Raw genomic sequence first — 24,637 nt, forward strand, 5'->3', positions numbered from 1 at the left:
AATTCCACATCCAGAGGCTAGTCAGCGTCCAGCAGCACACAAAAAAAAACATCCAATAATGTAGTCCCTCAGTGGTGTATTTATTCCTATTATTAGCATTGATTCAAGGAACATTCCTGGCCTCACTATTAAGCTGAAGCTGTGGCTCTCTTGACTCCAGAATCAGTAAAACGAATGGCCGCTTTCATACACAGAGTCAATGGGCCTGTGATCAAAGTCTTAGGATAGCGCACACGGCTGATGGTCCGTACCCCTCCTCTACATACCACTGATCTATAATGAGGCAGTGATTGCAAGACTGGACCATATTTTTGTGAAGTCTTGGCAACCCGAGCTGCATATTAAAGCTGCTTTCCTTGAATGTTTATGTAGCCGAGGCAAATTACCATTCACAGAGTCTGTTGTACAGTTTGTGTTAAAATGACTTATTTAACATAAACTCAGGGCTAATAAATCCATTTTAAACAGCTTCCCTCCATATTAATGACAGAGTTACTGCACAGCATTGTGTGATCTGCTGCAACGAGGCCAATTCCCTTAAACTCTCAGTGCCTAAATATCTCAGCTGGGAATCCGACAGCATTGGAAACAGGTTGTTGCCATTTAGACTCCAACACTTTCGGCCTGATTATCATCCCTCGACTGCACTTCTCAGTATTTCAATTTCAGTGTTAAGTGGGCCCCTAAATACTGCATTGTTCAAAGCATAACATTATGACCGCCTCCTTGTTACTAAACTCATTGTGCTTTTCTTAGCTCAAGTGATCGTATCAGCACATTTTGTGTACTTAACTACTTTTACCCTGTTCTTTAATCGTCAGGACCACCACAGAGCCACAGAGGAGGTATTATTTGGGTGATGGATTTCTCTCAGCACTGCAGTGACTCTGGCATGGTGGTGGCAAGTTAGTAGTATGTGTTTGCTGGTATAATTGGATCAGACGCAGCAGTGCTGTTGGAGTTTTTTTTTTTTTTTATGATTTTATTTATAATTTTTCCCATTTTCTCCCCAATTCACACGGCCAATTACCCAACCCACTCATTAGGACTCCCCCTATCACTAGTGATACCTCAACACACCAGGAGGGTGAAGACTAGCACATGTGAAGTCAGCCACCGCTTCTTTTCGAGCTGCTGCTGATGCAGCATTGCCGAGCAGCCAGCGCGCTTGGAGGAAAGCACAGCAGCTCGGCTCCGGTACATCAGCTCACAGACGCCCTGTGCTGCAGACATCACCCTAGGAGTGATGTGGGGAGAGAGCGCCATCTACCCACCCAGAGGGAGCAGGGCCAATTTTGCTCCCTCTAACGCCGGCAGCTTGATGGCAAAGCTGCATGAGCTGGGGTTCGAACCTGCGACCTCCTGCTCATAGTGGCTGCGCTTTAGACTGCTGGACCACTCGGCGCCCCCGCTGTTGGAGTTTTTAAACGCTGTACTCTATTAGACACTCCTACATATAGTTGCTCCACTGAATCTGTTGCTGCCCAGTCTGTTTTGCTCATCTTCTAGTCTTCATCAGTGCTTACAGGAGGCTGCTTACAGGAAGCAGCCTGCAGGACACTGCTGGTGGACTGACTATTATCAGTCCAGCAGAGACACTGAGGTGTTTTAAACCCCAGCATCACTGCTGTGTCTGATCTATACATACTAGCACAACACCACACACTAACAAACTACCACTCCAGTTTCCCTGCTGTGCTGCGAATGACCATCCACCCAAATAATACCTGCTCTGTGGTGGTCCTGTGGGGTCCTGACCACTGAAGACTACAGTCTGTAATTATAGAGCTGTAAAACCCTTATATAGGCTCAGTGGAGCTGAAAGAAATGGATAATAGGTGTGTGTATACAAGGACATGGTCATAGTGGTCACAATAATGGTGCTTGATAAATGTATTTTTTGCAGCTATAAAGGGATTTAAACCAGAAATAATATGTTTTTCTGTGTTATTTAATAATGCCTGACAGCAATAGCAATAGAGTGATTATAATGCAATTGCTACAGTCTGACAGTAAAAGCTATCTATCATGTGTGTGTGTGTGTACAATCAGACATTGATAGCAGTGAGAGTAATAATTTAGAGTGATTTAAATCCAGTATAAATCAAACTCTGCCAATAATATATTAGTAATAATAACAAAACTATTTGAGTCCCATATGAATCTTCACTGTGTGTAGTTTTGCTTAATTCCCTTAGTTCCCAGCTGGGAATCCGTCAGCATTTGAAACAGGTTGCCGTCTTTTACACTCAAGCTCTTCCTGTCTGATTATTCCATCCTCCCTCAGCTGCACCTCTCAGTATTTCAATTTCAGCATTCAGTGGGCCCCTAAATACTGGATGACTCTTCACATCAAGTGAACCAAATGATTTATTTTATTTTTATATTTATTTTTCGTATATATTTATTCTTTTTTTGGCTGACATTTTTTTTCCGCTCTACTCTGGTGAAGAAGAGTAGTGACCTTTTTAAAGAGCAGGCCTTTAAATATGCAGGTGGCTTACACAAATGAAGCAAAAAAGGAGATAAAGAATGGAAGTCCACTGCTGCGAATTCAAAGGTTTGTCATTATCTTCATGCTCGAATGGGTGGAATTTTCTAAATACCATGGGGTTCATGCCTGTCACCTTCAAGAGCAGCCATGCTTCTTTTTGTCCTGTAGAGAAATACCCGTCACTGGTCACTTACTGATTAAAACCCTATTGGAGCTGAATTCAGTTCACCTGGAAAGGTGGTGTAGTTTAAGCCTTGATCGATGAGATCCATGATTTAATCTGTATGAGCAAATAGCATGCATAGTTTCATTTAATAACCGTGGGGTTGTTCAAATCCAGCCTGGTTAATGAAGTAATAGTTATTTTTTCCAATGGGGAGTTTTATAACTTAATTTTAGGAGTTTGATCCACGCCCTTACTCCTCCCACTCTCCGACCTATATAAACCCTCACTTCCTCTCTACCTGCGTGTCGAACAACCTCGCACCCACCTCCTCCCCATCTTCCTCCTTCATTTATTTTCTCCGTTTCTCTTCCGGTTTCTCTTTGTGTGGGGGGCCTTCAGCTTCACAGTTTTCCAGCGAAGCTGCCCAATCATCTGACTTCACCCCCCCCCCTCTCTTTTCTTTCTCTTTCAGTCAAGCATGTGGGGAAATACAAGCAAAATGAACTTTAAAGTATTACAGCAAATGCAGTATGTGTTGATTTTGGTCCAGTATGAATCTGCAGTGTGTAGTTTAAAATGTGTTTAGTGTACATATTCTTACAGCAATAACTTGAGTGATTTTATCCAGTATGAATCTGCAGTGTGTAGTTTTAAAAGTCTAACAGTAATTTTTTTCTACTTTTTCCATTTTCTCCCCAATTAAAATGGCCAATTACCCAACCCACTTATTAAGACCTTCTATCACTAGTGATGCCCCAACACCAGGAGAGTGAAGACTAGCACATGCCTCCTCCGATACATGTGAAGTCAGACACCCCCCTCTTTTCGAACTGCTGCTGATGCAGCATTGCCTAGTAGCATCACAACGCACTCGGAGGAAAGTGCAGCAATTTGGTTGCGATACTTCAGCTCACAGACGTCTTGTGCTGCGGACATCACCCTAGGAATGATGAGGGGAGAGAGTGCCATCTACCCACCCAGAGAGAACCAATGCCAATTGTGCTCTCTCAGGGCTCCGGTAGCCAATGGCAAGCTACATGAACAGGATTGGAACCAGATAATGAATCTTTTTAAATTCAGTATGAATCTCCAATAGGTTTTTCTTTTAATACTGACAGAAAGAAAAACAGAATTGTGAAGTAAGCTGTAATCCAGTATGAATCTGCAGAGCGTAGTTTTTTTTTTAGTCTGACAGTAATTGTGGATATAATGTAGTTCTGTAATTGGCTGAACCTGGAGCTCCTTCAGTACTAACAGTAAGGTTCTAATTCTGTAATAGGCCAGTGAAATAATGCCAAGAGTACACTATTTTTATACCCTCTCAGATGCTCCTGTAGTAGACAAGCTTTTGAGTTCAGCGAACTGTTCATCCACATGATTTTCCAGGGTATTATTTTTCTAGTGTTTTATCGTATTGTTGGATGAGCTCCTCTACAACACACAGCAGGTGCATCAAGGGGCAGTAACCAATCAGAGCAGGAGACAAAACCCTTAGGGAGCAAATGCGAACTACTAGAACAATAAAGTGGTTGAAGAGGGTTTTTGGAGAAAAGATCTGTGAATATTGACTGAGGCCGCCACTCAGCACTGCTATGTTTGGGTTTGGAGCCTTTGAGAGAATATTCCTGGCAGCTTCCTCCTCTGCGCTGGGGCTGGAGGGCTGGAATCAACATCAATCCCTGTTTGAAAATGAATGACAGACTTTCTTCGCAAATTAGTGCAGAAGCACCAGCTCCAGTTTAGCGGGTCATGGAGCTGTGTGACAGATTGTATAGTTACTGAGGCTGATCTGAGAGCACTAGCGTAATGTGCAGACGATCTACCATTCATATAACGACGACGTGGGATAATATATTGATATTGTGATATAGTATCGTTTTGATTGTGTAGTATTGTATTGATACATGCCGTCAAATATTGATATTTGTGTTGAAACACAGGCGCTCTAAACTCCCTAAGATTCACCCCCCTAATCTGACTTACTGAAACTAATTATAAGAACAGGGTAATGTGAGATATGCGAATGTACTCTCCGATACCTTGCCCAAGATGTAGCATGGTTTGATATGCCCAGGTGGAGAATTGAACAGTATTCTGCCACACAGAAAGTGGGGTTGTTATCCTCTACACTACACCAACTAAACTATCAGCACTAGTTAATGTGTATAATTGTATGCATGAGAATATACTATTTTATACAATGGCAGTATACAATGGCAGCCTTTGCGTGTGTGTGTGTGTGTGTGTGTGTGTGTGTTTGTGTGTGTGTGTGCAAAGTGTGAAGCCTGCTGATTAATTAGGCAGGCTATATCTGACATGTGAATAACACCTAAAGCTTCTAAGTCACAAAATGTCATAAAAAAACATATTTGTGGTGCTGTATGGCTTCATTTTTGTGCTGTAGTGTCCTTGTCCCTCTTGCCGCTGCAGTAGATATGTACTCTATAAGATTTTTTCATTTTAAAAGTCAAAACTTAACCAAACACATCAATGTGAGCAGTATTTGAGAAAAATCACAAAGTTTATTAACTTTATTAATAAGAAATTGAATAGCGTCTAATACTGTGATATAATGTAATTCGAAAATATTCTGGAATTGATTTCTTTTAGCCCATAATCCAGGCTGAATAGTGCTAAGATTGCTGTTTCCCTTGTTCGGAAGAGCTAGTCTAAGGTTGAGGAAAGATTAGTCATCGTCTTTTCTCTGACTGGCCTTGATCTCTAGAAAGCGCTGATTCAATGAGCCTACAGTTCAGAGATACAGTATTGGCTGGTCTGGGAAAGAAAAGCAGAACACGCTCACAACGTGTGGGTGTGAAGACGTGACAGGAAGTAGACAATCTGACATCCTGCAGCATCTACTATTAGAAATTGCTCAGTTTTGCATACGGCTCTGCAGTGCTGGAAGATAGAACATCCTAACCAATATACTTCTGTGTAGACACATTTGTTCACACAAGTGTTACGCATTGTTGATTTTTAGCTTTAGTGAAACATACAAAATCCATAGAAGCTAAACAAGTAGTAGGTTTCTTTTCTGCATTTTAGGTTCATGCATACTTATTATTATGCTAGCAATGCCCTGAGGAAATACAGTGGATCAGAATCTGATTATTATTCACATTTGTGAGTTAGATCCAGTTCCGATCCTTTGTTTTTACCGCTATGTTCTACATAGTGCCCTCTGGTGTCCTTTAGTCATGATTAACAGACATTTTTGCCAGCCTCCAGCAGTGAGGAGCATTTTCAGATGGCAATAAAACAGTTTATACATACATATTATACATGTAAATACTTTACATTAATAATCTGTGATTCTACTGGTTTGACTGTCTTTCTTTTATGTTTGTCCATTTCCCACCGTTTTTTCCCTTGCTGCCCAATGACTGTGTATAATGCACAGCTCCACCTATATCTTTCCATAACAAACAGCACATTTTCATTGTCATTTTTCTCTGCTAAACTGCTTTTCCGTCTTCAATGTCTAATTCCAACAGTTAGCTTTCCCTGTGTTAATATTGCCATGTTTTTATTGTCTCTCAGGAATCAGACTTTAACACATTATTCTGCTATATTGTAAGAAGGTGGGATTATACCTAGGATTGAAGTGATTCACAGCCTTGGCAGAAACAGACCAAACAACTTCAATGCTGTGGTTCCATTACTCTCTGTTCTATGGAAATAGAGCCAACATTGTCCGCCATGTTGGCTCCATTTCCATTTTGCAATCAGAGAGACACGCCATCTTAATTGACAGGCCCATCATCTTCTCCCAGAATACTAGAGAATACTCGCACCTCAGCGAGTTCACACGCTCACACGCCACACATGGTATTTCTCTTTCTTGCCAATCCATCGGCTGCATATTATAATGGACTCATTGAGCCAATCAGAATATAGATTGCTTTGTTGTTAGGCAGACGTAGTCAAAGAGGGTGGAGTTTCAGCCAGAGTGTCAGACGCGAAGAACTGTGCGATTCGAAAGTTCTGATACACACGTCGGTGAGCAACTGAAGAAGAACAACATAACCTAAAGGACCACAAGCAAAGGTCATTTTCCACTGGATTCCCAGTTTGTCCATTAGGCGTATTTACAGATAATTAGATCAGAGGGCAAAAACTGGACCATTGTAAGAAAATAACATAAAAAATGTATAGATGTTTTTGGAAATTGAGCCTAATTTGATCAGAAACACTCTCTAATGCTTCATACCTGCAGTACCCTAATACAGGCATAGTGAATTTAATCAATATTGCCCATCCATACAGCACAACAATGAAGCCATACAACACCATGAATTAGGATGTTTTTAGTGACGTTTTGTGACTTGGAAGCTTTAGGTGTTCTTCACATGTCAGATATAGCCTGCCTAATAAATCAGCAGGCTTCACACTTTGCGCTCACACACACACGCACATGCACATACCAGCTCCTGCTTGCTAATGAACTGCTCTCTATTCATGTAAGCAGAAGAGATTTAATCCCAGTTTTACACAGCTCTCAAACTAGTGCACTATGGTTATCATGAAATTACAGATTCTAAGGCGTTTTCACACAAAAGACCAGAGGTTCACATTTTTGTTACATTGTTTACTTTTGGTCCGGTTAGTCTTGGTTTCACACTGCAGTTTAGTGAGCGACTAAAGAACTTTACTTTTTCGTCATCATATATGTGGACAGAGTTTCTCTATACTTCCTAATAATTGGTTTGTAAATTGTTCGACAAATTGCTTTTTTCGGGTGTAGTGAAACTCTCTAACTTGAATTTTGAATCCATAATTAACTAGGCCAAATATATACAATGTAACAACAACAAACAAACCTATGTGCGAACTCTGATCCGGGGTTGCCAGGTGTTGTGACAAATTCTTTCTCTCTGTCAGAATATGATATGCATATGTGCTCCATAGCAGAACATAAGTAAAATATTATCCTCAGACTCCCTTTATTACTGTTTATAAATAAGGGTTCATTTACTGTTACATTAAACAAATTAATTTCTAGTCCAATTGTCTGTACTGCTGTGTGAACCCAAGGAGAGTCGAATTTCTACACAACACCAGTTGTCTACGCATTGGGAGCACTAGGTTTTCCAAAATAATACTCTGATATACAGTACTTGTACAATATTGTGATTTTTCATTTATGAATTATTAAATATCGCTTAGCACTACAGCTCAAAAATGTGGCAAAGCAGCACCACAAATGAGGATGTACAGTGTATTTTTTTGTGACATTTCTTTGAGGTGAAGATGTCATTCACACATCAGATATAACCTAATCAGTCAGCCTTCACACACAATACACACTCACACGCACACACATACACCAGTGACTGCTTGATAATTAAGTGCTCTGTATTCATGCAAACACCCTATAGGGTGTGAATGAGAGTCTGCAGTGGATCCAACAAAGGGAAAAATGCAAAAAAACATATCAGATTCACCACACTAAAAAATATAGATATTTCATTCATCAGCCCAAAGTCTTGAAGAAACTGAAGGAAGGTCAGTTAGACTCGATTACAAGATAAGATATTAAACACTATATAAAAGAGCAAACAAAACAAATCAGTCCAGAATGCCACATAGTTTTGCTCTCTATTCAAGTATAATATGTACTTGAATCTGTAGGGCTCAAACAAAGGTGCTCTACAGTGAGTCTAAAAACAATGAAGCCTTTAATGACTTTTGTAAAGACAACAACTGAATGCAAAAAAAAGAGATCTACAAAATCCAGATGAGCACTACGGTGTGTCTGTGAGAGTGTGAGTGTGAGAAAAAGGGGAGGGGGAGGGTAGGCGATGACACCAGAGACCATGCAAAGCCAAGCAAACTCCGCCCACTGCATCAACTAGCATCAGAGAGCCTGTTGCCATGGCGACAGGCCCGGGCTGAGAGCTGCGCTTGTTATAAAACTCATAAGAGTTCCTAACGACCCTGAGAACGAGCTGGTCATGTAGTCAAAATAGCTTCTCCAAAGACATCCTCCCATCTCTCCCTCCTTCCCTCTGTCTATAGAAAGGCTTTCTGGAGGTGATAAATCGATAGCGCTCGCTCCTCTCTCTCTCTCCGACACTCCCCGGTCTAATCCCAGGTAGCGAGGCTGCCTCTCGCTCGCTGCACTCGTAGTAAGCATTGTTTGTTCGCTCAACCTTGCTGCATCAGCACGGAATTTACCGTCAGCGGCGCGGTGCGGTGTGAAGTTCAGCGGAAAGGTCACATTTGAATTTGCCTTTTGTAAGCACAGGTCAAAAGCCTGCGGTGTTATTGTGCGGCACGACAAGGAACACGTAGCGCTGTGTGCTGGGTTTAATGGGATTAATTGATCATATCTGCTAGGATTTTATTTGCATCTTTTACGAGATGACTCGTGATTTATGTACACTAGAATGTATTTGTTCGGATCACGATGCTTTGCTGTTGTTTTACCAAAACGAAAAAGGAAAAGAAGAGCCTGTTTCAATCTCTGATTGGTCAGTACAACTATATTTGAGGGGTGCTTACAATTGGGGCTTCATAACACATTCATAAGCATTGAATAATGTATTTATAAAGCAATACTTAAGTATTTATGTATAGCTTATACAGTTACTTGCAACATGAAATAAGATTTGGATGAAATAAATGTATGAATTGTATTAATATAACAGGAATGAGTGAAAAAAAACATTGCTTAAATAACATTGTTATTTAAGGCATGAATGGACATTTCCAATACATAACATTTCTATAGAATTCTGCTTAATGAAGATGTTATGAATGGAAGATGTGTCACCACTTGAGTTTAAGTCCTTGAAATCCTTCATAGAACATTTTGCTTTATAAATACAGGGTGAGTCAAAAGTCAAAGGACACTTTTATAAGAGAAACAAAATATGGCAGCCATCAAGATGGCGGCCATGTTTCAGATGTAGCAAGTAACACATTATTTGCTTGCTATTCAGATATGTATTTTTCCCTTTTGTTTTTCAAATAAAAAGGTGTCCTCCAACTTTTGACTCACCCTGTATGTTATTCAAATAAACTGTACATTTTCTTGCTACATTGTGGTGCTTTGGGCTCCCACTTACATGTTGTGGGTCTGTACATCAAGGTTTGCTCAAAAACTGAGCATTTTTAGAAGGTAGAATTGGTCTTTTTTATTCCCAACTGTGCTAGTCTACTGCCAATAGAATAGGGCTCTCTGGTGCAGAAACTGTTGGCACTGTGCCTACTCCCAAGCAATGGCTAGAGGGGCAGGTATAAAGCCCCTAAGTATGAGCTGTGGAGCACAGGAACTGCAGTGGAACTGAAGTGTTTTCTGGAATGATGGTGCTCTGTCAAGTACTTCTGGGATGCGTCTATGCATTGGGAGTTGTGTTTTTATCATCTAACATCCTGACCTCACTATAGTTCGCTCTTTTCACTGAATGAAATTGGATCCTCACAGCAATGTTCCAAAATGTAGTAAAAAGACTAGAACACTGGATTTGGAAGTAGCTTTAATTTGAGGACATTTATGCTTAAACTCTAAGCAAATTGTATTTTAAAGTACTTTCCCATTTAAAACATATAATAGTGGGGTCCAAAAGGTGCTTTACAAGAGTAACCATATACACATGGATTTCCACCAATGTAATATACAGTATATATTTATTGTAAAAATAAAGGACCCTTTAAAAATATTTTAAGTCTAATAGATAAATAATAGATAAACCATATGTTGGCCCTTATATCACAATAGGCTCAAACTACCATATATTAGTACTGGGTATACTGGCCCTCCCTTTGCTCTGGAAACAGCCTCAGGTCTTCATGGCATTGATTCCATAAGATCTTGGAAATATTCCTTTGAGATACTGGTTGCTATGTTTTTTTTTTTTTCCGAAACACTTTCCTACAGTAAATCTTCCATTCTACCATATCCCAAAGATGCTCCATTAGACTGAGGTCCCGGCACTGGAAAGAATCCACATAATGAATAACATTGAGAAAGGGGAATCCACTTAGTTCCACAAGATTTTGGAAACATTTATTTAAAAATCTGGTTGCTATTGTTGGGTCTGTGGATTTTTCAAGAGCACTTGCTTACTCCAAATCTTCACTTTTACTGCATTGCTAAGATGTCATATTGAATTGAGATATGGGCAGTATAGAAAAAATACATTTGAACACTGAACTTATTAAGTATGTTAATGAAACTATGCTGGAAGGAGGCATTAGACCATGGTAGACCATGGTGCACATGGTCAGCAACAATGCTCAGCAACAGACATGAAAATATATAATCAATTCATATCAATAATCCAAAGTGTTCTGACCCAATCATCTGTAATCCAGTTTTGATGACCCTATGCCCACTGCAGCCTCAGCTTAATTAGGATTCAATGTGTGGTTTCTCCATGTGTGCATTCTGAGATACATTTCAGCATACATTTTACCTCATAATCAATTGTCTAGACTGATTATATGATTCACAGTAGCCTTTCTACCAGCTCAAACCAGTCAACAAGACGTTTATGTCTGCAGAACTGCTGTTCACTGTATGTTTCTTTTTCCTTTATTGTGCAATTGTACCATTTTGAGCAGCTCTATAGACCCTTGTGCTGAAAATCCCACATCAGCAGTTCTAGAAATACTCACACCAGCTCGCCTGGTACCCCATTATCTGAAGTGGCTGGCCCAGATCTGCAGGTTTTTATGTGTTACACTGCTGCAACATGCTTGGCTGATTAGGCAATCTCATGAAGAGGTATATATAGGTGTACAGGTATATACTGTACACATACATCCTCCATTCTTGTAGTGAGTGCACTTACTACACCCCACAAATGTCCGTCTTACTATGGAACACCCGGATATATTCTAATGCCCCCTTAGACAAAGCATGACCCCAGTGTTGCTGGTTAGAAGCCATTTACGAGTCCCAGGCCAGCTCTTTGTCTGGCTTTTATAACCTCGAGTCTTTCATTGCCTCTTGAATTTGTCGACTCGGAGGCGCTCGAGTTATCCTTATTGAGTTGGCGGAGCGACCCCCGTCCCTCGCAGCTGCTCCCTTTCTCTCAGCTCTTCCTGGCAGGGATGGAGGCTGTCCCTGATTTCCTGTTGCATAAAGCCTGGCTGCCTCTTGTTAACTCCTTCAGCAGTGTGTTGGCTAACTCTGTCGCACTTGTGTTTGAAAAAATGGCTTATATTTGAAATTCTTATTCAATCAAATAATATGAAATTATCTCTGATAGCCAATGGCATTCAGAGTGATACAAACATAATTTATTATCTATTATCAGAGTTGCTTGGCTTACTATATAGGTGAAATCCTATATGGAATATATAGATAAAGGTAAGGATGCTAAGATGCTATAGAGGTAAAAGAAAAACTCAGGTAAAAGTGGTGCAAATCCAATCCAATGTAATTTGTATTGCAGTTTGAATGGCAGCAAACCCGATAAATCTGATATTTCCATTTCCGTTTTGAGCCACTTTCATATGTGGTATTGAAATCCAATACAGATCCTATTTGCAGCAGTGTAACTCTGCTGAACATCTGAACAGCCAGCTTAAAATTCATAAGACTTTTACTTCAAAAAAAGGGGGAAAAAAAGCCGTAAGCAGAAGCAAAAATGAATGACAGCAGTGAGTGAGAGTTTCACTGGTAAAAAAAAAAAACTCACAAACTCATAACAGGTAACAGACCTCATAAATATTTGGACTTATATCTCTGTTCACACAAAATTATAAGACACATCCTAACCCCTGTTTGTAATGAAATGAATGTACACAGCCACATAACCCGTCTTCAGTGTCAAAGGATGATAAAACAGCTTTAAAATTAAGTAAAAAGAAATGAAATATATAAATAAATAGCACGTTTAAACATGTGGTTAAGGATAATGCAAGCTAGCAGACACTGGAGCTCCTTGATAGCTCCTGTGGTGCTGGAGAAGATGAAACCGAAACTTCATGTGAAGCTGTTCAGATGAATGTAGAATATGAGTAATATTAAAAAGATTGTGTAAACAGGCTATAAGACGTCTGTTTTTTAGTGTGAAAATAATATTTAGGCCATTTCACCACATTTATGAAGATGTGTGTGATAGTGAAAAATGTCTTTACTGGTAAGGTGCTTATTAACTTTTACATGAAAAAAAGGTTCTTTCAGTCTTTCAGTGCTTTACTAACTAGCTTCGTTATTGTACGAAAAGTGGTGATTCTCTGGCATCATCTTTATTTTAGGAGTGTAGGTGCAATTTGTGGGTTGTGTGCACCTACAATCAACAGAAAAAAACAGAAAAAACACCACAGATCCACGGATCCACCGCTGACCTGATATTATTTGGGTGGTGAACCATTCTCTGCACAGCAGGGGCACTGACATGGTAGTTACTCTGGATGTTAGTGTGTGCTGCTCTGGTATGAGAGTGTCAGGCACAGAGGTGTTGCCGGGCTTGTTACACACATCAGTGTCACTGCTAGGTTGAGAATAGTCAGCCAAACAAAAATACATTGCCTGCAGAGGTCCTGACCAGGGCTGACAGGCTAGAGGATGACTAACAGAAATTGTGCATGTAAAAAAGATGTGCTGCAGACTAACAATGCTGTATCTACAGAGTATACTATAGAGGGTGGCTGCTCATCCATAAAGTATATTAGATTGTTGAATAGGCAGATATGGCATAACTGTACATCTGTAAGGTATACTGTAGAGTACAATGTATAACTGCAAATCTATAGCATATACTACAGTGTCTTGAGTATAGCTGTAAATGTGTGAAGTACAATATGGAATATAAATATACATCTAAGATGTAAACTATGTGAAGAGTATGAAGTATAAATGTGCACATATAGTGTAACCTATAAAGTACAATATAACGACTAATCTATAGAGTACATAGATCAGGGGTGTCCAAACTGTTTTTGGTGGGGGCCAGAAGGAGAAATATATCACGGGCCACACTCCGTAATAAAACAAATAATGAAATATACCACTTTAAATAATACTTTTTTCCTGATTATTTCATTTACACACCATTTTACTTGACTTACTATCTTTATCTTTGACAGTGTTGTGTAAACTAAGATTTTTTAAATTTATGTTTAATTTCATGATGTAATATTAAACTCCTTAATTACGGCAACTTTTAGACTCTTTGGCCCGTTTTTCTGCGCTAGAAATGCGCACTCTCTCCACTTTTAGACTCTTTTCCCTGTTTTTCTGCGCTAGAAGTGCGCACCCTCTCAGTTTTTAGACTCTTTTGCTCCGTTTTTCTGCGCTAGAAATGCGCACCCTCTCCATTTTTAGACTCTTTGGCCCGATTTTCTGCGCTAGAAATGCGCACCCTCTCCGCTTTTAGACTCTTTGGCCCGTTTTTCTGCGCTAGAAATGCGCACTCTCTCCACTTTTAGACTCTTTTCCCTGTTTTTCTGCGCTAGAAGTGCGCACCCTCTCCGTTTTTAGACTCTTTTGCTCCGTTTTTTTGCTTTAGAAATGCGCACCCTCTCCATTTTTAGACTCTTTGGCCCAATTTTCTGCGCTAGAAATGCGCACCCTCTCCGCTTTTAGACTCTTTGGCCCGTTTTTCTGCGCTAGAAATGCGCACTCTCTCCACTTTTAGACTCTTTTCCCGGTTTTTCTGCGCTAGAAGTGCGCACCCTCTCCGCTTTTAGATTCTTTGGCCCGTTTTTCTGCGCTAGAAATGCGAAACCCTCTCCACTTTTAGACTCTTTGGCCCGTTTCTGACACCTAGCATTCAAACTTTGAATCTCACATTATAAAAACCTGCTTAACAGCGGGCCAACTTTCATTCTATTCCTAAAATACCTCGCGGGCTGCTCCAAAAAAGGAAGCGGGCCGCAAATGGCCCGCGGGCCGTAGTTTGGATACCCCTGACATAGATTATAAAAAATAACTGCCCATTTAAGGAGTACATTATAGACTATAGAATAGAACTGTATATATGTGAAGTATACTGTAGAGCCGGGGGGAAAGGTCCCGTCCTGCAGGTTACACCTCCTGATCATTAATTAATTAATTAGGTAATTAGATGGATGGATGGATTTTCAAAAAAGAAAAAAAAAGACATGAGTACAGGGGAAAAGGGATGACAGCAGTCAGTGAGGGTTTCGGTGGCGTGATACTAATAAACTCATAACTGGTAACAAAAAGGATAACTACCAAGAACTTTTAAAATAAAAACAAAAATAATAACAATAATAAATACATGTATTTATTGACAAGGTGTTTACTCATTTTATATTTTTACATTTTGAGTAACTTCTGTCTTCTGTTGTTAAATAAATTCTTGTGTATAAGAGGATTAAATACAGTATAATGACCTACATTGACCCTGGGGCTGCAACACAATAAAAACTAGGTGTATAAAACTGCATTAACATGATAAATGTTTTTGACATATGCTGTAACTAATACTTTTTTTGTCTTCTTTTTTTCAGAAACTTGTCCAAGAACCCACTCACCACTCTTTCTTGGCAGCTCTTCCATCACCTGCAACTGGTTGAACTGTAAGTTTCTTTAAAGATTTTGGGTCTTTAAACAAATTTCATTAGGAATTTTAAGTCTGATTCATTATTATGTATTTTAAAACTGCAGAATTGTTCACAGCTCCCGTTGTGTTTATAAACTAAAATGATTCTAAATATATTGATACATTTTAGAATTGTTCTAAAAACGAAATAGAACATAAAAACGAAGGAGAAATTTCTGAGCCCCACTTTTATGGACTCAAGGAACTCTGAACCTCTGGAATACACTGGGGATGCACCATTTTATTAGCAGTGCTTTGAACAATTCATAGCGATTAGTAGAAATGGTTTGAAGGATTAGCAGTGATTAGCACATTTTGATTCACAGTCACTATGCAGTACATGGAAAAGCCTCTGATTCGTCAGGCTCTGTCAACCTACGGTTTGTCAGGAGGTCTCGCAGTACATTGACGGGATTATCTGAGGTCACGATGCTCAGAATAATGTGGCACAGATTGCTGTAGCTGTGAGTCCATAGCATATGACAGATACTGTAGTTCTGTTTTTAATTGGAAATGCTCGACAGTCAAGCAACAGACACATGTCTAAATGAAATCTCTCCATTAACTGAAGTGCAGAGGACAAAACTGTAGTTTCGATTAATCTGTGATTAATTTTGTCAGTCAAAGGAATTTTCATTTCAATCTGTTATTCATCCCTCATCCCAGACGATCCTGAGTGTTACACAATTGCAGTACCGTTTACCCTACGCAAGCAGTACTCGATTACGATGCTACTCGCTGATTAAAAATATTTTCTGCATCATTGCAAAGCAGGTAATTTGTTAGTTGTACATGCAGCACCATCACCGGCTCCCCCACCCAAGTATAAATCTGTGTTTGTGTCAAAGCAACACACTCCTGGAGATTGAACATTGGGGCTGTGCTACACGGCCGTAAGCAGCCGACTCATTTGTGCTGGTTAATTAAGACATGGCAGTGAAATGTATTGGTTTTGTCTGCTGGGAGCCTGACCTCATTTTCTTGTTTGTCATGAATATTTGAGCAGTCTGTGTGTACATAAAGTGATGAGTTAGTTCATTGATCATCGAGGGAGGCACTGCTGTTATCATACCATGCTGGAATTAGTAAAACAACTCGACTCCTGATGATTTGACACTTCCAATCCTAAACTCTCGTGCCTCCCAGTCAAAACAATCATGCTGGGTTTCAGAGATCTTTGGAGAGTAATGATGGGTTAATTGTGTTGGTCTGGAATTGGAAAAATGGTTCCATGATTGGTTCTCCTTCTCTGTATGGCCTAAACTACCAAGACAGCCCTTTCAGCATGTGTGCACAGCCTTTTTGTTAGATTATTGGTTTACTAGTTGAACAGGACAGTAAACTAATCAGCTGCTCACAAGCTTAAGATGACCTTTGGCAATGCATCTTTGGGACATTGTCAAAGATTGGGATGTTGAACGTCTTTGGGATAAGTTGAATTATTGAAGCTTCATTGAACATCATTGAGATGAATAGATATGATGAATCTGTGTTGAACATCTTTGGCATGAGTTGAAGTGATGAAGCCCTACTTTACACATTTGGGATGAACTGCAATGCTGAAGCTCGATGAAAAATCTCTGGGATGAGTTGACGTGATGAGGGTCCACTAAACATGTATGGTTTGAATTGAATGGTTAAAGCGCCACTTAACCTTTGATATAAGTTTTAAGTTTTGAAGATATATCGAACATCTTTGGGATGAATCAAAGTCCTGATGCTTCTTTTCATATTTTAGTAGGATTTAAAGTGTTAAAGTTACATTGTACACCTTTGGAAAGAGTCGAAATGCTGAAGCTCCATGAAAAGCCCTTTTGATGAGTTTAAAGTGATAAATTCCCATTGAGAAGAACTGACAACCATATGAACGTGCTCGGGATGAGCTGCTAAAGCTCTAGTCAACACCTTTATCAGTTGATTCTCCTTTTGGATGAAACTCCATTACTCACCTTTGAGGTAAAGTACTAAAGCGTCATAAAACACCTTTGAGAAGAACTGAAATGATGAAGCTTTGTTCAATGTCTTTGAGATGAATTGAAGTAACAAGTAACACCTTGGATGAGTCAAATCCAAGTTGAATACCTTTGAGAAGAACTGAAGGGCTAAAGCTCTATTAAACATATTGATGATGACCTACTGAAGCTCTAGTCAACACCTTTTTACCAGTAGAAGCTTTTTTTGTATGTGTGTCAGTAATGAAACCTTTTTCTTTTTCGTCTGGTGCAAAGCCTTCTTAGAAGAGTAGAAGATAATATCGCTGCAAAAACAGTACAAACTCTTAATCAGTACCCTTGATTTTGGACGGGAAAGCATTTGTCTAAAAGCTGCTGGTCTTGTAGTGTATGTATTTGGCTAAAACTAGATGAATTATTGAATGTTTTCTCTGTTTATTGTAAACAAATCTACGCACATTTTATGGGAAGAAGCACAGCAGGCTAGAATACTTTAGTCCGTGGAAAGTGTACGAATGTTGAAAGTAGCAGTTCCGTTCTGTTCCCGAAATGAAAATGTCGGCAGTCACGCTGAATTAGGCTTATTTACCAGGTGGGTGTTGCAGTTTGTTTGTAATTATTTCATTGAAGCTCAGCATGAGAATCGCTGATAAAGTGCCCACCTGCACTCTCTGGCCCGCCTGAGCCCAGCACCCTCGGCTTTATCTTCTCTGACAGAAGAGGCCCTGTCGCTGCTTAGCTCTCCTGGGCCATGTGCACGTTAACATCCCAAGGATTTGATGATGTTACATAATGGCTTAAACTGTCACCAAAATATTCAGGCTCACTCTAATCAGTCCAACCACTGAGTCAGAATCCTCCAAACAGGAGGCGATAATGTGTTTATGCACTTGTGAATATACATGATGAAATTACTGAAGTAAATATGTAACAAAATAAATACATAAAAAATGAAAATTGTGAGTCAGAAGCAAATAAAGATATAAATAGCTAAATATGCACGTACACTCACCCGGCACTTTATTTAGAAGGCCTGTACACCTACTCATTCATGCATTCATCTAATCAGCCAATCGTGTGGCAGCAGTGTAATGCATAATATCAAGCTAATACTGGCCAGCAGCTTCAGCTAATGTTCACATTAACCATCAGGATAGAAGTGGGGGATGTAAGCTCGGTGATAATTGTGTATTCTGCTGATCTTTACTCAGAATTTTATACAATAAAGAAAAACATCAAGGGTGGTTAAGAGTGGTTATGATGAACACTACTATTCTACAATGCAGTGTGAAACAGAGAGGCAAGACCTACTCATGTCTAGAACAATTTAAAAAATGGTGGATAAGGATGCAAGTGCAGCAGTAACTAACTATGGCCCTAGAGCTTCCATTGATGCATGTAGATTTCTCAACAGCTTAACATTTTCTTCCAAACCTGCTCTACCAGATTAGTTTTTAATTCATGCTTTATAATTGTAGTGCATAGTGGTTTGACAAGAACAGAAAGCTGAGGCTGCAGTGGTCACAGACTCTGCATAATAATAATAATAATAATAATAATAATAATATTTTATTTATGTAGCGCCTTTCCTGAAAACTAAAAACGCTTAACAACACAGCCATTTGACAGAAGGTATAGTGCAAAATCATGCATACAAGCAGTTACACGTAACAGATAAAAGATGTGCAAGTATTAAAAAAAACAAAAAAAACATGATGAGGAACATAAATTAAAATAAGGTATCCAAGTAAAAGTATATTAACAGCAATAAGCTTCTCTAAAAAGATGAGTTTTAAGTAAAGATTTAAAAGAGTTTAGCTTTTATGTCTGCAGCACGAATATTTCTGGGGAGCTGATTCCAGAATCGTGGTTAAACAGATGAGGGGTCAGAATTTGACCTATCCCAGCCAACATTGGGCGGAAGGCAGGATACACCCTGGACAGGCCGCCAATTTATCGCAGACCAAAGAAATGTATTTTACTCCAATATGGCCTATAGTGACATATTGGGTTATTAAGTTCTGTGTAGTTCTGGTTAAATCTGGAAAACATTACAGTATTCTTTAATACTGCATTATACATTGCAATAAGAAAGAATAGTGCAATGTTACTAGTGCAGTTGCTTTCTAATATCGTGATCCTTAGTATGAAAGTTCCTCTGTAAAATCTGCTGGATTTGTGTGATACAACCATTCCAATATGGACCAGAATGTTAAGGAAATATTTCCATTAAACTGTGGAATTCATGCTATGTAGATTTGAGACTTGTTTTGAGAACAAATGCAGGCTTTTGGTGGAGAGACACAAAAATGACTTGTTCTGCCAACAAGACCACTCATCAAATGATGGAGTGGGTTGAGGAGTGAGGAAGGTCAGGTGATTTAACAGCAACACAATCACCAGAACCCCAATTGAGAGCTTGTGGGGATGTGCTGGGAAATATGTGTAGAAGCAGAGAAGGTCTGTAGATAACTGTACTGGACATATGAAAAAATGTGGTGTAAGGCTGATAGCTGTATTGAGAAATTCTCCTGGTTTTATTGTGTTTTTGTTGCTCATTAGATTGTTTGCTGTGTATCAGTGATCATTACAAAAACAACTGCCAGAATACTTGAATAATGTTGTGAAATTATGGTCGCCCTGCTGGTGAGAACTACTAACATGCAGGATGAGCCATTGCCACAAATGTCATTTCTCAGGATTGCTCTTGCTATTTTTGGGAACGCTGCCAAAGTGGTCTGGAGAAAAATAAGGCTTGCCCACTGCAACATGTCATTTACTGCGGTTATTCTATTCTTGGGTCCAAGGCGTGACATGCTGTTGTCCTTAGAGGACCTTGTCTTTATTGAAGGCTGTGTGTATAAGCTCTCAGTTGTAGCAGACCCTCCATTATTCACTATAGGCTATTCCATTGTTTCAGCTCACAGATGTGTCCTTTGATTTATGCCCTATGACAGGATTGCTCTGGATTAGAGCTGGGCAGTATATCGTAAATATTGATATATTCTATATCAGGGGTTCTTGACATGGGGTCATGACACCCAAGGGGGTCCTGACAAAGTTGCCAAAGGAGTCGAGAGAGTAAAGCTAATTAATATTAAACTTTAAATATTCCATCCAATTCTGTGGGAAAGATGTTTTCAGATAGAGGCCCTTAAGGAGGCATTTTCGTTTTTTAGCTTTAGTGATTTTTCATGGCACAGACACCTCAAACCATTCTTACCTCATGTGTTTTGGACCCCAGAACCCCTCAGAGGCTTGACACTTCCTCCAGATTTGGGCAAGCCATTATGTAGTGTTGCCTATCAAATCACGATCAAATAAAAAAATTCAAAACTTTAATTACAAAAAAAAAATCACTAACTGCTGATCATATTGGAATTAATATTTATAAACTTTCAACCTAGAACAATGTCCATATAGGGTTGTGTTAGTAGTCATGAAAGGCTTATACACACTATGTACAATAAGTGAATAAACAAATTGGGACACCTGCTTAATCATTGTAAATTCCAAAATCAAGGATGTATATATATTTAAGTTTTTAACCATATTGCCCAGCTCTACTCTGGATGTTACCTTACATCAGAACAGCCTGTCAGCAATGATTTGTTAGTTCTCAAGCTGGCAAGTAATTAGTAGTAATGATTATAAATAATCTTGATTAATTGCAAATTAAATAATTGGATTATTTAATTAGTAAATAATCAGGATTGGCAAGGAGTGCATTAAAAAGGATAAATCATTAAACATCATTAAAACAATAACGATGTGCATAGCCTTCTGTATTTTAATACTGACACTCAGTATGGGCAAGAATATAAACATAAAGGTAAAGCATTCAGCCTGTTAACCATTGTACCAACTGTTAAGCATGGCAGTGGTAGTATCATGTTCTGGGGCTGTTTTGCTGTCAGTGGAACTGGTACTTTGCAAGTACAGTAGTAGATGGAGTTATAAAGAGCTTGGGCGATGTTTTAGACAAGTGTGGGCTCCAACAGGACATTTCCCACAAACACACATCAAATGTAGTTGCAGTCTAATGTTAAGCATTTGGAGTGGCCATCCCAAAATCCTGACTTACTGAAAAAAACTGTGGACTGTGCCTGAAGGTCGGAATTTGCCAGAAAACCAACAGAGTGTTTTAATACCATTAATAATTAAACTACACTACACCTACACTCTTTAAATGAATGCAGACTAGAGGCCGACCGATCGATCGGCCAGCCGATTTAATCGGCCGATTTTTGTTATTTTTTTATCAATCGGCATCGGCCGATTTTCTTATTTGGCCGCGCCGATTTTAATCCGGCACATCTGCGGGCAGCTACTTGGAACGCAGCGCAAGGTTTCAAGAGTGAGCAAGACTTGGGTAAGGCATCCATTTTTACAATCCAGTGTCCCAAAGTCTATATTTTCTCTCATGATTAGTAATCTGTGATGTTGCTTCATTTACTGAAAAAGAATAGAATTTCAACTGCATCGGTGTTGTAGCATTTCTCTCCAAACGAAACTATGCTTAGCGTTGATGGCAGGAGTGCATTTGGAATGCGCCCTGACTATGCAAGGCAAGCCCTATCTATAAGCTCTAGTATAAAATAACTGACGTCTCTTCTTCAGAAACGAAAATCTAAGTAAATAAAATCAAATTAACACTTGATATTTTCAGTATTTAAATTATTTTTAGACGAAATGAAAAAGGGCAGGACTAAAACTGTTTAAGGATATTCGCAGCATCAGCTGCGCTGAAATAATAATTACTGGTTAGTCAGGATTAGAGGCCGACCGATCGATCGGCCAGCCGATTTAATCGGCCGATTTTTGTTATTTTTTTATCAATCGGCATCGGCCGATTTTCTTATTTGGCCGCGCCGATTTTAATCCGGCACATCTGCGGGCAGCTACTTGGAACGCAGCGCAAGGTTTCAAGAGTGAGCAAGACTTGGGTAAGGCATCCATTTTTACAATCCAGTGTCCCAAAGTCTATATTTTCTCTCATGATTAGTAATCTGTGATGTTGCTTCATTTACTGAAAAAGAATAGAATTTCAACTGCATCGGTGTTGTAGCATTTCTCTCCAAACGAAACTATGCTTAGCGTTGATGGCAGGAGTGCATTTGGAATGCGCCCTGACTATGCAAGGCAAGCCCTATCTATAAGCTCTAGTATAAAATAACTGACGTCTCTTCTTCAGAAACGAAAATCTAAGTAAATAAAATCAAATTAACACTTGATATTTTCAGTATTTAAATTATTTTTAGACGAAATGAAAAAGGGCAGGACTAAAACTGTTTAAGGATATTCGCAGCATCAGCTGCGCTGAAATAATAATTACTGGTTAGTCAGGATTATTAGAGGACTGTACTTCTCCTTATATATAAACAGTGTTGGGCACGTTACTTTGAAAAAGTAATTAGTTATAGTTACTCGTTACTTCTCCAAAAAAGTAACTGAGTTACTAATGGAGTTACTCCACTATAAAAGTAATTAGTTACCAGTAAGTAACTATCGCGTTACTTTTTATTATTCGCCCGTCAAAAAAAGGAAATCAATTATGCATTTACTATTATTATTAGAAAAATAACAAAAAATAACAAACGAAAATAAACCCAAAATGTTGACAAAAATATAATCTAACGAATTTCAAAAAAATAAAACGAAATTCTCCACACAACCAAAGAAAATTACTAAAACTTGTAATACTGAAAAAAGCGGAAAAACGCGTCTGGGGATGAAATTTAACAAACCAAGCCACACTCAAAAGAAATATGTATATATAAAACAAAATAATGGACAAAAACAACAATTTAATGCCCGTTAAAATGGTATTAATATAACAGCTTCACCAAAAGAGAATAGAGCTTAGATCGTGCCCAAAAAATCCGACCCAGCCGGAGCCCGTGCACATTCTGCCCAAGCCCGAACCATAAACTGTCATTATGAGCCTGACCCGATCCGCCCCATAAACTGTCTGTTTTCGGGCTGATTGAATGAGCGAAATATAATCAGAATTATGTTAATTAACACTGTAACATAGAAGCATAGAACTATTAATTTAAATGATTTTTAAGAACAGCTACACACAATGCTGCAAGTCAAACGCGGAGGCGTTCACGTGCGCCCAGAGCTACGTGATTACATTTTAAATTTTTATTATAGTTTAATTTTATTTTGTTTTTATTTTTTCTGTTCATTTTAGGGTGGGCTTGCTAGCGCGAGCTCTTTACACAAGAACTAACGGACCACGAGTGCCGCGCGCTCGGCACAACAACTCCCGCTGTACAACTCCGCTGTACAACAGCGCTTATAAATAAATTAAACACAAAAATGAGGGTATTCTATCAGTAATTTCAGTTCGTTTTAGTTAGTTTTATAAACACAAAATACAGTTCGAGATAGTTATGTTTTTCCTTTTAATTACCGTTTTTATTAGATTCAGTTAACACAAATGTTTTTCACTTTCAATTTTCGCTATTTCGTTCGCTTTAGTGAACAATAATAATTGGTTACTTAGCAACATTGTGATTATCACACCAGAGCTTTATATAAAATAAAAATAGGAGCCCGATTTCGGGTCGGTCCTCAGGTCAGGTGGGATTCGGGCAGAGAATCTAAGCTCTAAAATAGAAAGCAGCAGCACCACAAAAACCGGAGCAGCTAAAAAGAGCTTAACGTCCTTAATTCGGAACTTGGGTTGTCCACGGCAATCACTGAATTGATTAGAGCACGCAAATCGTCACAATTGTGCCTCACTTCACCACGCCAAACCACAGGCACAGCGGCCAGAAGCTCAAGTTCACCGGACAGAGGAGGGGTTAACCAGGGCAAAGCGAAATAAAAAAAAAAAGTTCATAGAGCTGCTAAAGTAACGTGCAGTAACGGGGTGTCGGAAATGGTAACGGCGTTATAGTTACAGTCATAGTAATAAGTTAGATTACTCGTTACTGAAAAAAAGTAACGGCGTTAGTAACGCCGTTAGTTTTAACGCCGTTACTCCCAACACTGTATATAAATAAGCTTTATTGTAAACGAATTAATAAAACAAATAGTTTCTAAAATAATGGAGTTAAAATAAAACATCTCTTTTTCCTTCACTACAAACAGACATTAAATCATGCCGCCTCCTGCTGTTCTGCTGTAAAACTCACCCGTTTAAAGCGGTTTGCGCTGTTAGATATTAAATGAAACGATGAGCAGAATTTTCTGTTTTGTCGGGTTCTACTTTAGAACCCCCTCCAGACTTTTCTGATAAAAGCTCATTTTATCCTGAACCTATAAAGTCCGCGCTCTTCAGCTTTCTCAACTCATTTTCCGCTCACGCACCGAACCTCCAGTACAGCTGATGAGACGCGTTTCTCTGGCTAAGGAGCTCATTTGAAGAAGAAAAAAAAAAACAGATAAAGCTATATTTAAATTACAGCACCTGTCTGTTTTTGCATTATTTATAATTTTATTCTTAATTTAAACGTCACCCATTTTTGTAAAATAATAGCTGCAG

The 24,637-nt window shown here is 39.1% G+C and overlaps 1 protein-coding gene across 3 annotated transcripts in view; it reads left to right on the forward strand.

Annotated features, from left to right (window-relative positions):
• ntrk3b (neurotrophic tyrosine kinase, receptor, type 3b) overlaps positions 1-24,637 on the forward strand; it is a 185,017-nt gene that overhangs the window by 74,991 nt on the left and 85,389 nt on the right. For all 3 annotated transcript variants that reach the window (XM_049465843.1, XM_049465842.1, XM_049465841.1), the window contains one exon: positions 15,096-15,164. In XM_049465843.1, the coding sequence (XP_049321800.1) occupies positions 15,096-15,164 (69 nt within the window). The remainder of the gene's footprint in view (positions 1-15,095; positions 15,165-24,637) is intronic.

Source organism: Astyanax mexicanus, chromosome 16 (assembly GCF_023375975.1).
Source record: "Astyanax mexicanus isolate ESR-SI-001 chromosome 16, AstMex3_surface, whole genome shotgun sequence".
Lineage (NCBI taxonomy): Eukaryota > Metazoa > Chordata > Actinopteri > Characiformes > Acestrorhamphidae > Astyanax > Astyanax mexicanus.